The sequence below is a fragment of the Xiphophorus maculatus genome, chromosome 1 (genome assembly GCF_002775205.1).
Source record: "Xiphophorus maculatus strain JP 163 A chromosome 1, X_maculatus-5.0-male, whole genome shotgun sequence".
Lineage (NCBI taxonomy): Eukaryota > Metazoa > Chordata > Actinopteri > Cyprinodontiformes > Poeciliidae > Xiphophorus > Xiphophorus maculatus.
Genome location: NC_036443.1, coordinates 6,839,448 through 6,853,536, shown reverse-complemented (window position 1 = coordinate 6,853,536; position 14,089 = coordinate 6,839,448). Strand labels below are relative to the sequence as shown.

General features: G+C 39.1%; 1 protein-coding gene across 2 annotated transcripts; it reads left to right on the top strand.

Moving 5' to 3' along the window:
• Positions 1-5,578: 5,578 nt before the first annotated feature.
• LOC102223730 (galactose-specific lectin nattectin-like) lies at positions 5,579-13,263 on the top strand. Of its 2 annotated transcripts, none has more exons than XM_023330611.1 (7): positions 5,579-5,642; positions 5,789-5,883; positions 5,993-6,032; positions 8,384-8,475; positions 11,003-11,137; positions 11,658-11,769; positions 11,967-13,263. In XM_023330611.1, the coding sequence occupies exons 2-7, from the start codon at positions 5,827-5,829 to the stop codon at positions 12,032-12,034; spliced, it is 504 nt and encodes a 167-aa protein (XP_023186379.1). In that variant the 5' UTR covers positions 5,579-5,642; positions 5,789-5,826; the 3' UTR covers positions 12,035-13,263. The 2 variants fall into 2 exon arrangements, with proteins under 2 accessions (XP_023186379.1, XP_023186385.1); XM_023330617.1 differs by having other exon boundaries at positions 5,591-5,642; positions 5,804-5,883.
• The last annotated feature ends 826 nt before the right edge of the window (positions 13,264-14,089 follow it).

Genomic DNA, 14,089 nt, shown 5'->3' with positions numbered 1-14,089 from the left:
ATGTGCAGCACTTGGTTAAGTGTTTAGTCAAAGCTGTGTAAGACATTCAGTTAATGATTCTTCTTCTATTGCAAAGGTAGTTTTGTTTGTATAATGTAAACCACGTTAGGTAGCGATTTAATGCCACACAGAGTCGCTGACCAGGCGGGACGTGTTCTTGCTGAGCAAAAATGCAAGTAGAGAAAATTCACTTTGTGGAGAAAATGTCTTGTTTCCCTGGCCGATTATTTCACTTATAACTACTGCCTGTTTCATCAATATTAAGGAATTGGTGACTTGAAATAAGCTCATCTTTCTTGCTGAAAGTTACTTGTTAGTTTTGCCGTATTTCAAGTGTACTGCAAACTTCTCACTAGAAATTAGACCAAAAAATATTGGTAAGTTTTTGTGTTTTTACAGTGCAAGCTTTATCTGATCTTGGAGTGGCATTAAAAATGTAAAACTAAGCATAGTTCGCAGAGATGCATTAAATGGTAGGATCAAGGAGTTGCACATAATACTCTAAAGCACAACATTAAAGTAACTTTTATTTTCCTGATGTTCATTCAGATACCAGTAACATCACTGACCTATTCACACAAATATTCATGGAGAACTACTGAGAAGGGAAACCTGCACATCACATGCAGGGCTGGTAGTTCTGATATGCACACTAAGAACATCACAGATCAGATTATTATTAATAATAATCAACATTGCTGCTGCAATGATAGTGTGAATTTATTATAATGAAACAAACAAACATTAGGGTTACGGCTGGCCGCATCTGAAGTCGGGAAACCAAAATTGGATCTCTGATTATTGCTGTCATTATAACACGACTGGAGAGATTAAAAAAATTTACTTAAAAATTCTTGCACCAGAAATTATCTGGTGCGCACCTTTAGAGATTCCATACGATGGGACATTGAGTCTTTAAGTCCAAAAATAAAATAGTAGGTAATGGTTTTATTTGGATTTTCTTTTTTATGTAAACAGTACAAACACATGCTGTTTTGCTGCATCTGTGAGTTAACATAAAGCTGTGTGACATCAAGCATAAAAGAGAACTGGAAAACAAACTTTATTTCCACACTCACTGTCAAATCTGCAGAGTACTTATGTTTCCAGATTTATAAATAGGAAACTGGCACGAATGAAGCCCTAAACCAGGGGTGTCAAACTCCAGTCCTCAAGGGCCGCTGTCCTGCAGTTTTTAGATGTGCCACAGGTACAAAACACTGGAATGAAATGACTTAACCCTCCTGTTATGTTCCGGGTCAAATTGACCCGTTTTAAAATTTACAAATTAAAAAAAAAAAAATAGAAGCATTTTTTTTGCATGAAACCGTTTCTATTTGTCTTAATAGGTGCACTCTAGACATAAGTTGAAAATGTATTCATTTTACACATTTGTACCAAACCCTAGGTCTACTTTTTACATCGATACTGTTCGGGTCAATTTGACCCGGCAGTCAGGTTAAAGTGCAAAAAAAGATTTTAAAATGTCCAATTCTATATGTTTCCTTGCAGTTATGAACCATATTTCACCACACACACACTCACACACACACACACGCAACCACACACACACAAGCCCACTTTCTCACTATTCTCTTTACTTCACTAGGAAACTGCGAGAAAGCAGGTGTTCACACAACCTTTGACGGGAATCTTTTCTGTTCCTGTGGACAAACTCCACCCACTCTGAGTGACACTCAGCAGAAGTGGAGAAAAACATAAATACTCTCTGCATGACTCATTTATATTGATTTTAATCAGCGGGTCAATTTGACCCAGAACAGTATGTGTGTCTCAAGTTCAATTATAAAGATCACCCTTTGGTAAAAAAAAAAAAGTATAATATAAAATAATTTACCAAAGGTCAACTTCAAGGAAATTATTGTTTTTTTGTGTCTAGTTTTTTTTCAGTGGACATTAAAAATCTAAATTCCATTTTTTATGTCCAAATGAGTAAATGAGCAGGTTGTCGTCATTGATCCTTAATTTCTGAGAAATAATAAAACATCATTGCACAAATATTGATTGAAATGGTTAGTATTGGAGTTAATAATCAGATACAAAAATGTTTTGGAGGAATTTTTTGGTTTCTGACACTATTGCATGATTAAACACTCCCCGGGTCAAATTGACCCACGAACATTTTTGCTGTACCCTAGAAACGAACATAACAGGAGGGTTAATTGCCTCCTCCTTGTGTAGATCAGTTCTCCAGAGCCTTGCTAATGACCTAATTATTCCATTCAGGTGTGGTGCAGCAGAGGCACATCTAAAAGTTGCAGGACAGCGGCCCTCGAGGACTGGAGTTTGACACCCCTGCCCTAAACTGTGTTGCTTAAAACAGGAAGAACCAAAAACTAAAGGATATAAAATATTGCAGTTAGGTATAAAGGACAAGAAAATGTTTATATTTTTTTGGCCTTTGATCCTGAAGATGGCTGTAATGTGACAAATTGTTTGCCAACTGTTGTCATAAAACCATAAGAAGTTTCAAGGTCACGGTTCAATTCTCACCTGAAACCGAAAATCCCAAACACATCGATAGAAGATAAATTGATTGATTTTGTATTCTAAACGCTTATTTATTAGAGTTTGTAGATGTAAACATGTATGTTCTGGTGTTTTATCCAAATGACACTTTTGCTGCAGTTTTAACAAAAGAAAACACTATTTCCTTGTGTCAATCACTTTGGTCACGTGACTGATATAAACACGGCAGTCAGAGTGATCAGTGATTACTGAGTGCAGAATGGAAGCCAAAAATAAATCCACCAATCACTGCAGACTGGCTTCCTGTCCAGGGTGACCCCACCTCTCGCCCGCCGACAGCAGGCACCAGCACCCATCCAGACCCCAACGGGGTCAAGGTGTAAGAAAATGCAACACTTAGGCCGGAAAGTGAAACTCATATATTCTATGGATTCATTCACATAGAGAGAAGTATTTAAAGCATTTATGTCTTGTAATTCTGATGATTGTGGCTTATAGACAATAAAAACCCACAATTCAGTGTCTCGGGAAATTTAGTGAAAAGTTTAGAGTTGTTAACTCCTGTAATACCTCTAACCAGCTAATTGTCATGAATTGCGGTGGTGAGGTGGACGCAGTGGACCCAGGTTGAAGTGATGATCTAATCATCATCAACAGATGCAAGGAGCTCAAACGCTGGTAGCAACTGGCATAAAGGCAAAGATGTGACACAACAGAATAACAAGGAAACACAGGTGGGATTAAATACACAAGGAGTAATCAAGGAAACAGGACACAGCTGGGATCAATCAAGGGGTAGCCGGGACAACACGGAGACTCAGGTGAACACAGAACCCTAAATGAACACAGAAAACCCAAATCCTCACATCAATTAACTCAAAATGTCTGCAATGGGCTCTTGAGCTTTTAGATTAACTCTTAGTCTGGGCAGAACTGAACCCAAACATATTCATAGGAAGTTGAGTGAAAGAAAAAAAGTGTGATAAGAAACGGTGCTTCATCAACAGAGGATGATCAGAGCTCTGAGAGGATCACCAAGCAAAACCCATTTAAGAATTTGGTGGCGCTTCAGACGGAGTGGACCAAGGCTGGAGTCAGCACTTTGTTGACACCAAGTCTACCTTATCTAGATAAAGTAGCTTCACAATTAAAGTCGGCGATCACCAGAACATGATCCCTGTCCTTAAACATCTTCACTGGTTACCCTTAAATCACAGCATCCACTTCAACATCCTCCTCCACACCTTTGAAACGCTCCATAACTTGGCACCTCTGTACCTCGCTAACCTTTATTACACACCTGCCAGATGTTTCTGCTCCTCCTCATCCATCTCTCTTGTCAAACCTCCTGTTCACATGACAACCAGGGGGTCCAGAGTCTTCTCCTGCTCCGCCCCTCGTCTCTGGATCTCTTCCACAGTTCATCCATAAGTCTGATTCACTGTCTTCATTCAAATCTAACCTAAAAACTCATTTCTTACTATAATTTCTTCCTGTAATTGTGATGGATATATTGATATATGGCTTCTGTTGTTTCCTAGTTTTGAGTGCTTTGAAATTCGCCTTCAAATAAAACTTATTATTATTTTAGTGGTATCCCTATATTCCAGTTTTCTTCTGGTGTGTGTGTGTGTGTGGTTATAAGTCTGACATTACAAAAGAAAGCAGGTGATGTTGTGAAGAAGCATCATGTGTTTATTTGTGACACACAAACATAAATGATAAGATATCTGCGTCTTCCAAAGATGACACCATCACAGCTCGTGTGAGAACAGGACAAGGACGGCCGGCGCTCGAAAGGAACAGTTTCTGCAGCAGTCCGGTGCTTCTGTAACGAGACATTTTAAAACAAACTCTGAGAAAATCTGAGACCTTCACATATTTTCTTCCTGATAGAAAATGCAGAAAACAACACATGCATAATGTATTAGCACACGGCTAAATTAGAAGCAAAACGACACTTTTTCTGACAACTTACAAATCAGATTCTGTAACAAAGTGTGAAAGCAACTTTTTAGATTATGTAAATGAACTGTTAAATATTTTAGATATGTATTAATTTCATAGCTGTTTTCAATGAAAAAGGCCTGGGATGTTTCCTTAGGCTTTAAAACAGATCTGTACGCAGAGCCACCAGAACTGGTTGGAGATTTTAAACCAGTACCTCACAACTTCTACACCTTCCTAAAAGAAAAGCTCTCTTGTCCTCCCAGCAGTGCTGGCGTAGATTTTAATAAAAACTGATAAAACTTCTTAAACCGATCCAGATCATGTCATCAAATCAACAATCAGAAAATTTGCTTTGTCTCTCGTACCAAGAAAACAATAACATTGAGCGTTAAAATTGGAATATAAAAAATCATATTAGGACATTTTTTAAAAAGCTCAAATTGTTTCACAAACCTCTCACTTTTGCTGTCCTCCATGATCATGAATGGTTCTGTGAGGAAGCGACACTGGACTTTAGATGGGAAGCAGATAAAGGAGAACAGGAGACGCCAGGGTCAAAGACACAAACCAGCTGGTGACCAACACTGGAATGTATGAGAGGACAAGGAGGACGATGCATTTTCAGCAGAGCTCAGGATAAATCCCACATAATCAAACTCTCAGTCTTCAGAACACTTGAAGACCAAGAGAATGTTCACTTCAGAGAGAATGTTCAGGAAGAACATTCTCTTCCTGAACATTCTCTCTAAAGTGAACAGTCTGTTCCGCTGGTTCTCCAAGGAAACAATGTCCTGATGGAGAGAAACAGCCTGACTTTGGGATCAGATCGTTCTTCCTATCATGTATCACTGCTTTGCATTGTTTTTTTTGTGTGTGTTTTTTTCTTTATGAGTCATTTAAAAACCTTATGGCCACAAAACAAGGACTACTCAACAAAATAAGTAAATAATAAGAATAAGAAAACTGGAGGGATGTGGAGAAATGACTTCAGGTGAGGTTCCCTCCTCCTGACTGGGCAGGGTGACTGTACCATACTGGTTCTATCTTTTTTTTTTGCCACATTGGTTTTTTTAATTGCTGACCCATCAGCAGTGAATGACTGACCGACCCACATGAGGGAAAACAACCTTTATAAGCTCCGTGTTCATGCAGTAAACAGACACTGTTTCCAGTGAAGGCTAGACCAACTTTCTCACCTCAAGGTAAAATCTGAATTCTTGGACTTTAACAATAGAAAATAAAAAAGTATTTTGTAGTAGCAAAGAATTGACCAGTCTAGTGTTAAAATATACCTTTACCTTGTAAACAATCTCCTTATGAATTGAAACATGTTTGAATGATTTAACAGAGTCTCATATTAAAGGATTTAAACGCTAACTTGCAAAGATGGACTCGGTTCTACTCCACACTTTGCTCCTTTGTGGATTTGGGATTGGAGTTGCTGTAAGTAAAGTTAACTTTCATTAAATGTGCTACATACACTAACTTTTCACATTCATATTTTGATCCCCTGTAATAAATATGTCTTTATATCTTTTAAAAACGTCCTCAGTCACGTGGACCAGGTCCACCGGACACAGCTTCAGGTCCAGGTTTGTGCTTCCATCATTTTAAATAGTGAATTTTCATAAAACTGCATTTATAGCTGGTACTGTTTACTAAGTTCACTCTAATGTGAAACTTGATAGTTATTTGTTTGCCTGCATTCTGATGTGAGAACAGCACAAGTACTGCCGGCTCAGTTGTGCTGATCTGGTGACGGTATTTTCCTTTGGGACACTTGATATTGTTTAAATGATGCCAAATAATTAATTCAGATTTTAATCGTGGCAACACAGGAATATGAACTAGCTTGTTGGGTGGCTTAGACCCGACTGTCATTACACAAAGACACAACAGGGAACTAGTCAATGAAATATTGCTTGACTACCAGAGTACACACAGAATACTGATAAAAGCTTTACTACATAAGTAAATAAATAAATCCATGTATATAAATTAATATATTGTTGTTGCGCAACCCCCCCCCCCCCCCCTCCTTTCTGTCTCTACTCTCTCACTCTCTGCTTCCTCTTCTGAGAGGGGAGATGTGCTACCAGCTCTCCTTCTAACGGGTTAATTGAGTTTCCTAAATCTGCTGGGATTTACCCTGTCCAGAACTGAAGTAAACTCTGTTTAAGCTGGTTTCGAGAAACGATTCACCTGATTTTTGACGGCCTACATCCAGGTGTCCCAACCTTCTTCCCTCTGTGAATTAGCCAGACTGAGCAGCCTACAGCCAACTAGTTTCACAGAGCACACCTGTTAACGGTCGCTCGTTCTCTATTTTACAACTTGCATTTGTTATTGAACCAGGTAGGTTTTAGTGACTCAGGCGAGTCCCAAGGATGATGTTTTTTACATTTGGGCTACCAGCAACCTAAAAACATTTTCCACTTCTTCCTCTCCAGAATCAAACATCAGAGCTATTTTACAACCATCAAAGAACTTTAAGGTGACTCATTAACTGAATGTCCACAACATCTTTTAGATTTTCTTTATGCTAAATATTTTATTAGTAAGGCAGTTTTGCAAGGGTCAGTACAGCTTAATTCAGTAGCAGAAATAATCAAATAAGTAAAATCAATCATCTAGTCTATCTTTCCCTACTGCTGACACTGAGAACTAAAAAAGGGAACCTTTGAGAGAGACGGACGGAGTTTGACGTTTCGAACCCCAGACCTGGCTTGATGATGAAGAAGGTGAAGAAAAATAAGTATTTGAACTCCCCACTTAGAAATCATGGAGGGGTCTGAAATGTTCATCTTAGGTGCATGTCCACTGTGAGACACATGATCTAAATAAAAACATTTGGAAATCACAACATCCATCCATCCATCCATCCATCCATCCATCCATTTTCTAACACCCTTGTCCCTTAGTGGGGTCAGGAGGTGCTGGTGTTTATCTCCAGCTATCGTTCCGGGCGAGAGGCGGGGTCACCCTGGACAGGTCGCCAGTCTGTCGCAGGGCAACACAATATATGATTTTTAAATAATTTATTTGTCTGTTACTGCTGCAAATAAGTATTTGAACACCTGCCAATCAGCAAAAATTCTGATAGTCTGCCTATAAAAAGTCCACCTCCACTTGTTGTTCTAAATTAGAAGGTCGTTAGCTGCATAAAGACTCCTGTGGAGGACGAAGAATGAGCAGTTCCCTCCCAAAAACACCATCCCTACTCTGAAGCATGGGGGTGGAAGCATCCTGCTTTGGGAGTGTTTTTCTGCACATGGGACTGGACAGCTGCACTGTATTGAGGAGAGGATGATTGGGGCCATGTATTGCGAGATATAGGGGAACAACCTCCTTCCCTCAGCTAGAACATTAAAGATGGGTCAACATGACAATGACTCGAAGCACAAAGCCAGGACAACCCAGGAGTGGCTCCGTAAGAAGCATATCAAGGTTCTGGAGTGGCCTAAATCTCTGGAGGAGCTCAAACTCTGTTTCTCAGCGACAGCCTGGAAACCTGGCTGGTTTAGAGAAGCTCTGTGTGGAGGAATGGGCCAAAACCCCTGCTGCAGTGCAAACCTGGGGGAAAACTACAGGAAACGATTGACCTCTGTAATGGCAAACAAAGGCTGCTGCACCAAAGATTAACATTCATTTTCACAGGTGTTCAAATACTTACTGGCAGCAGTAACACACAAATAAATCATTAAAAATAATCAAACATTGTGATTTCTGGATAATTTATTTAGATTATGTGTCTCACAGTGTTCATGCACCTAAGATGAACATTTCAGACTCCTCCATGAGAACTTGCAAAGTCGCAGGATTCAATAATTGTTCCTTTCTGTGGATGTTTTCTTCTGCCACAGCTCCAGGTTTGACTTTCGATGATGTGATCAGGCTGCTGTGTTGTATCACCGTTCATATTAGTTTCCATGTTTGCTAGCAGCTGCCTATAAAAAGTGCCCTGCCGGTTGGACTCGGTATCGAGGCGACTGTTACCTTTATGACGACACTGAACTGACGTGGATTCAAGCTGAGGTACAGCACATGCATTATTATTTTTTATTTCCTTACTCTTAGGCTAAATAAGAGCTATAAAACAACCAACCTCATCAGTTCTGGGAGTTTTGATGGATTCCAGGTGTTGATCATAGAGTACAGGTAATGCTAGGTGAGGGAGTGACCAAGATCTTATTAAGAAAATGTTCTCTGAGTTGGCACACAGTAGAGAATTTCAGTCTGAAGTTAAACAATCTGTGCAGTCTTTACTACATCATATGGTACATTGGGCCACTTGGTAATACTCCTTTTTAACAGAAAAGCTTTCATGGCGTACATGCCTTTGCATTTTCAACACCTTTTGGAAAGGTTGTTTACCAGATTTAGGAGTAAGTTCTTAAGGACATCTTATCTCCTATATTTGTGATTTTGATGCTTTTGGCTTACAGATAATAAAACCCAAGATTCACTGTCTCCTTTTGCAAGAATGGCAGCATCCGTGTGCCATGGCATAGACGCCATCAGCCTGTGGTTCTGGTGCAGCTGAAGGTCATTTGCCTTGTTGTGTTTGGGCTCTGTCTCATTTCTCTCGTCACAACAGCCCAGAGTTTCTGTGTAAGGTCAGGGGGGGCTGCTGGCCAATCGACGTCATGGTCACTAAACCAGCTTTTGTTGCCTCTAGCAGTTTGGGCCGGTACCAGTTCTGCTGTAAAATTAAACCAGCACGCTTTGTCGTCAATGCAATGAGGAGTAATGACAGCAGAGGGAGCTGGTCAGCAGTGCTCTAGAATGTCCTGCTAGATGCTGCACTGACTGTGGGCTTCAGAAAACCCAGTAGACACGAACCAGCAGATGACAGAGCACCCAAACCGTCAGTGACCATGGAAACGTCACACTGGACTTCAGGCAACGTGGACCCTGAACCTCTCCAGTCCTCCTTCTGGGACCTGGATTTCTAAATGATATGAAAACCTTTTTCCCTTCATCTGAAAATAGGACTTTGAACCAGCATTGACCAGTTTAGTTTGTTTTTCTCTTTCACCCATGTAAGACTCTTCTGACATGCCTGGTTCATGAGTGGCTTGACACAATGTGAGACCTGTGGCCCACGTGGAGGGTCCGTCTGTGTGTATTGGCCCTGGACGCACTAATCAGATGCATGAATGAATTTAGCTTGACAATCCTCCCAAGGCTACAGTTGCCCTTGTTGCTTATCTACTTTCCATGAATCTTCTAGAACTTTTTTTTACAAAATTAAATTGTTTTGAGAGATTTTTGGGTTTCTACATCTGTAAGCCATAATAATCAGAATTACAAGAAATAAAAACTTGAAATATTTCACTCCAGTGTGTAATGACTGTCTACCTTTCTGAGGCGAGGGACAAAAATATAGAACTTTTTCATAATATCTATATTTTTTTTAAGCTGAACTTGTATGTGAAGTCAAAGACTGATGATCAAGGACTATCTCAGAGTCTCTAACGCTAATTAATCCCATTCCATCAGATTGAGGTCAGGACTTTGTGTAGGCCATTAACGTTCTTTAAAGCCAAACTTGCTTCTCCGTGTCTTTATGGATCATTGTAGTACAGAAGGGATCATTTCCAAATGGTTTCCACAAAAGTAGATGCAGACAAATGGCCAAGTTACCTTCACCACAATCTTCTCTGTGATAAACTTTATTCTTAACCAGGGGCCCAGTCAATCATTAATCAGAAAACAACTTTCCACTGGTTAGACTCCAGTGGTGCCAGGCATTACAATGGGATGACAGACTGGGGTGGACCTGCCTGGTCATGGAAACCCATCCCATCAAGCTCTCTGTGAACTGCTTTTTAAGCTTCACAGAAATCCAGACAAAGTTTTGAGCTCTGAAGCCATTCAGAGCTACAACCGACCTCACTGTGTGACTGTACACCTGGTAAAACATCTGGTCCATATTTTTGCTAAGAGTTAATTGAGTAATATTTAGTAATGATGAGCTTTCACCAGACTCCTGATAGAGACCTGTTCATGTACAACTGTTTGTAAGAGCAGTCTGCACACATAGATGCTGGATTTTATCCTCTTGTGGCCACAGAGGAGATGAGAATGGAGATGAGTGTGGAGAACTGGAGGGAAGACCTGATACCTTTGACAATATAGTTCATATAGTATTAATAAATGAATAGGTTTCAATCTGATTTGTTAAAAAATGACACTCATGTTCAGCCAACTGTAAGACTAGTAAATTGTGAATTCCTGGAAAGGGCAACCAACTCTAATGATTCATTGTGCAGCCTGCGATTACTGACTGCAGTGTCAACATGCAGCTCAGACCTCTGTGTTAGAGGCTTGTCTTCCTGGTTCCAGTTTCACCAAAATGCCAGACTGTCAGGGATCTACTTGCAACAGTTGAATTAAAGACATTTAATAACTTTATAGTTTATAAAATTAAGCCATCATCTACAAAATCTGACTGAATAAAGTAGTTTCCTTCTGGCTGGAAGTTACAGATGCAGGCACACAGACAAAAGCGACGTGGTGGTGACGGTTTTGTTGATTTCCATCTCATCTTTCTCTTCAGCTCCACTGCATTTCCAACCATGGAAATTTGGCCACCCTCCAAAACCGACATCAGTACGCCTTTCTGAGGAGAGTCATCTTTAAATCAGCAGGATCACATAAAAGAACTTGGGTTGGAGGCCACGATGGCGTTAAGGTGGGAGTTTCTTTAAACTCTTTATATGTGACACTACATCTTTCTCTTCTCCTTATTTGGCCTGATCTACAAATAAGGAGTGCTAAACTGCTTGAGTGAAATAAAAATAGAAAATAGCACTTGCCCTGTTGCATACGATCTACAGATTGCACATGCAAAGTGCTTCTCCTTAAATCAGGATTTTGCATGCTGGCTGTCATCCTGGAGAGCAGAAGTATAATATAATTACATAAGAATAAGAAAACATTTAATTTAGATAGCTATGCAATGTAGTCCAACAAAACAAAGCTGTAGAGGTTTTAGGTGCAGCTCCTCCGCCTCCCAGTATTTTGCGTTTTCTTCGCGTGTTGTTTGTAGATTAGGTTTGCACCTGCTACCAACTTTGCCCCTGTTTTTGTACACGCAAACCTTTAGAAGATCAGGTCTTAAATGTTTTGGCGCTAGGACGTTGAACAACCACTAGGTAGGGTGGTCTGTGCAGGTTTTGCTCTTACACTGATGTTTAAATTGATTGTGTTAGGAAGGCACTTGGCTTTGGAGCAGAGGTGAAAAGTTTGACTTTACCCCATGGGGCCCTGGAGAGCCCAACAACTTTGAGGGAAACGAGGACTGCATGGAGATAAACGTCCAAGGTGAGAAGTTATAACTAGATGCAGTCAGAATAACAGAAGATGTGATTTTATTTTGCATGCTGTGAATTACTAATTCACTAAATAAAGAAATGCTTAATTAGAAATTACAAGTAAAGTATCTGTCACTGGAAAGTGTGCTACAATTTTTTCATCATCTTCCTCTTTCTTTTTTTGTTTTTTTGCACGTTTTATCACAGGACGAGATTACGTCGGTGATTTTCGCTGCAACCATGAGAATTCCTTTATTTGTGTCAGACGGCGATAACTGAGTCCAGATTGTCCTGTTGTCTCATGACGATGTGTCACTTCCTGCAGGATGTCAACACAGCGTGGCCAACCTCAAATCTTATAGTTCATTTTTTTCTTTTATTGGTGTGATTTTAAGGTTGAGATTAGAATATTTTTGCCAGAATGCCGACTCATCAGCATCAGGCCACGATGCTGTTATCTATGTTCTGAGTCAGAGTTTCAGTAGAGAACAGTGAACATATAGTTATATTTTGTATAATTTAGCCTCCTGCTGTTTGTGAAAAACAGATGTTAGTCCAGTTGTTCAGACTTCACAATGAACCTTTTCATAAGCTGGGAAACAGAAAAAAGACTTTACCATGTAGCACTTTCTAAAAAAAAAATAACCATTCATACACGCATACTGTACATATTACCAAAAACAATGGCAAACATCGGTTATGTTACCTGAAAACCTGCCTACGAGGCACAGGGGATTCCTGACCAATCTGGCGGCCAAACATCAGTGAGGTCAGTTTGTTCCAGAGCTGGAGAGAATAGAAACTAAACGGTACTAATTGTTTTTGCTCTGATCCTGGAAGCACAAAGGGAAGAGGTTTCTGATAACCTGAGGGTTTTTTTTTCCTGATTTACACCTGACCAGCAGTGATGAGATGAGATAATTCAATGTAACTGAGTGTAAAAAAAATTAATAAATAACAAGAATGCACATATATAAATGTTAATCTATAAATAATCTCTAAATGACTTCAGATAAAATTTGAATTTATTATTTTAATCAATTTATCGTGTTTCCTGCTGATGCAGCACGCACACTGAGTCTAGTGTTGTTGTTGACCCATTTGTCTTCTGCATCTTGAAGTCTAAATGGAAGCATGTTTAAAAATAATAGAGGGTAAAACAAAATAAAAATAAATATCTGTATTTTAAAGTTAATGCTTATAGCAATGTCATAGTTTAAGCAATAAAGGAATGAATGCTGCAAATCAATGACTCAGTACAATCAGCTGGGTTTTGTTAGATAGAAACTTTTTAAACTACTTTGAATTAAGTTTACTGTACTGTTTAATAACTAGGATCAATCTGAATTTATGTGTGATTGAACTGAAATGGCATAAATATACTGAATTGAACTGAGTTACATTTAATGAAGCCAATGATGTTCCAAGTTAAAACTTGAATTGTTTTCACATGCAAGAAAATGGTTGTTTAAATGAAATAAAGGGTGATTCAATGTTTGCTCAATATGTTGCATTTATTTCTACATTCCTTCGGTCAGTACTCGAGTAAGAGTAGCAGCACTTCAGGATATTTTTACTCAAGAAGGAAAAAGGGAGACATCTAAAAAATTCCCCTGGAAACTGTAAAAAAAAAAGAAGAAAAAAGTACTTGTTAAAAAATAAGGCTACTAAAGAACAGAGTACTAGAGTGGTAGTGTTTGATCACATTTTTAAAAAAGAGTTTAATATAACAACAAAAAACTAAAAATAAACATTGAACCTAATGTTACATGTTAGAACAGGGTTGTCTTCTTCAAGTGAAAATGTTTGTATCTTAATTTAACCGAAAAATGGCGCAACAGCTGCTGGGGGAACAAACTTTCCCTAAACTTTCTAAGCAAACTGGGGAGCAGAATGTCGCACAAGAACTCGCTTCCTTAAAACATGCATGAGAGATGGCTGGACCGCATACGACAAAATAGGAAAATGTGTATTTCTCGTTCCTTTGTTGGTGTGAATAACATAGGTCCACACTATAATTATATTTTTTGGTTGCAAGCTAATATATGATACACGTTTTTAGCTATTTGAATTAAATTACCTTATAAAGGTAAAATAGATCCTCTTGTGGTTTATATATAACATTTCTCAAAGTGAACATTTCAAGAAATCTGTTGTAAATAATTCGGTAACATAAAACCTGTAAAGGCAGCAACAGAACCATCCTGTACGCCCCAATTTATAATTTCATTTTTTATTTATTTTCTAAAAAAAAGCAAGAAACAGACGTGTTTCCCATTTCCGATGGACATTGAATGAGGCACAGGTTCTCCATGTCGTTACAGCCGGAG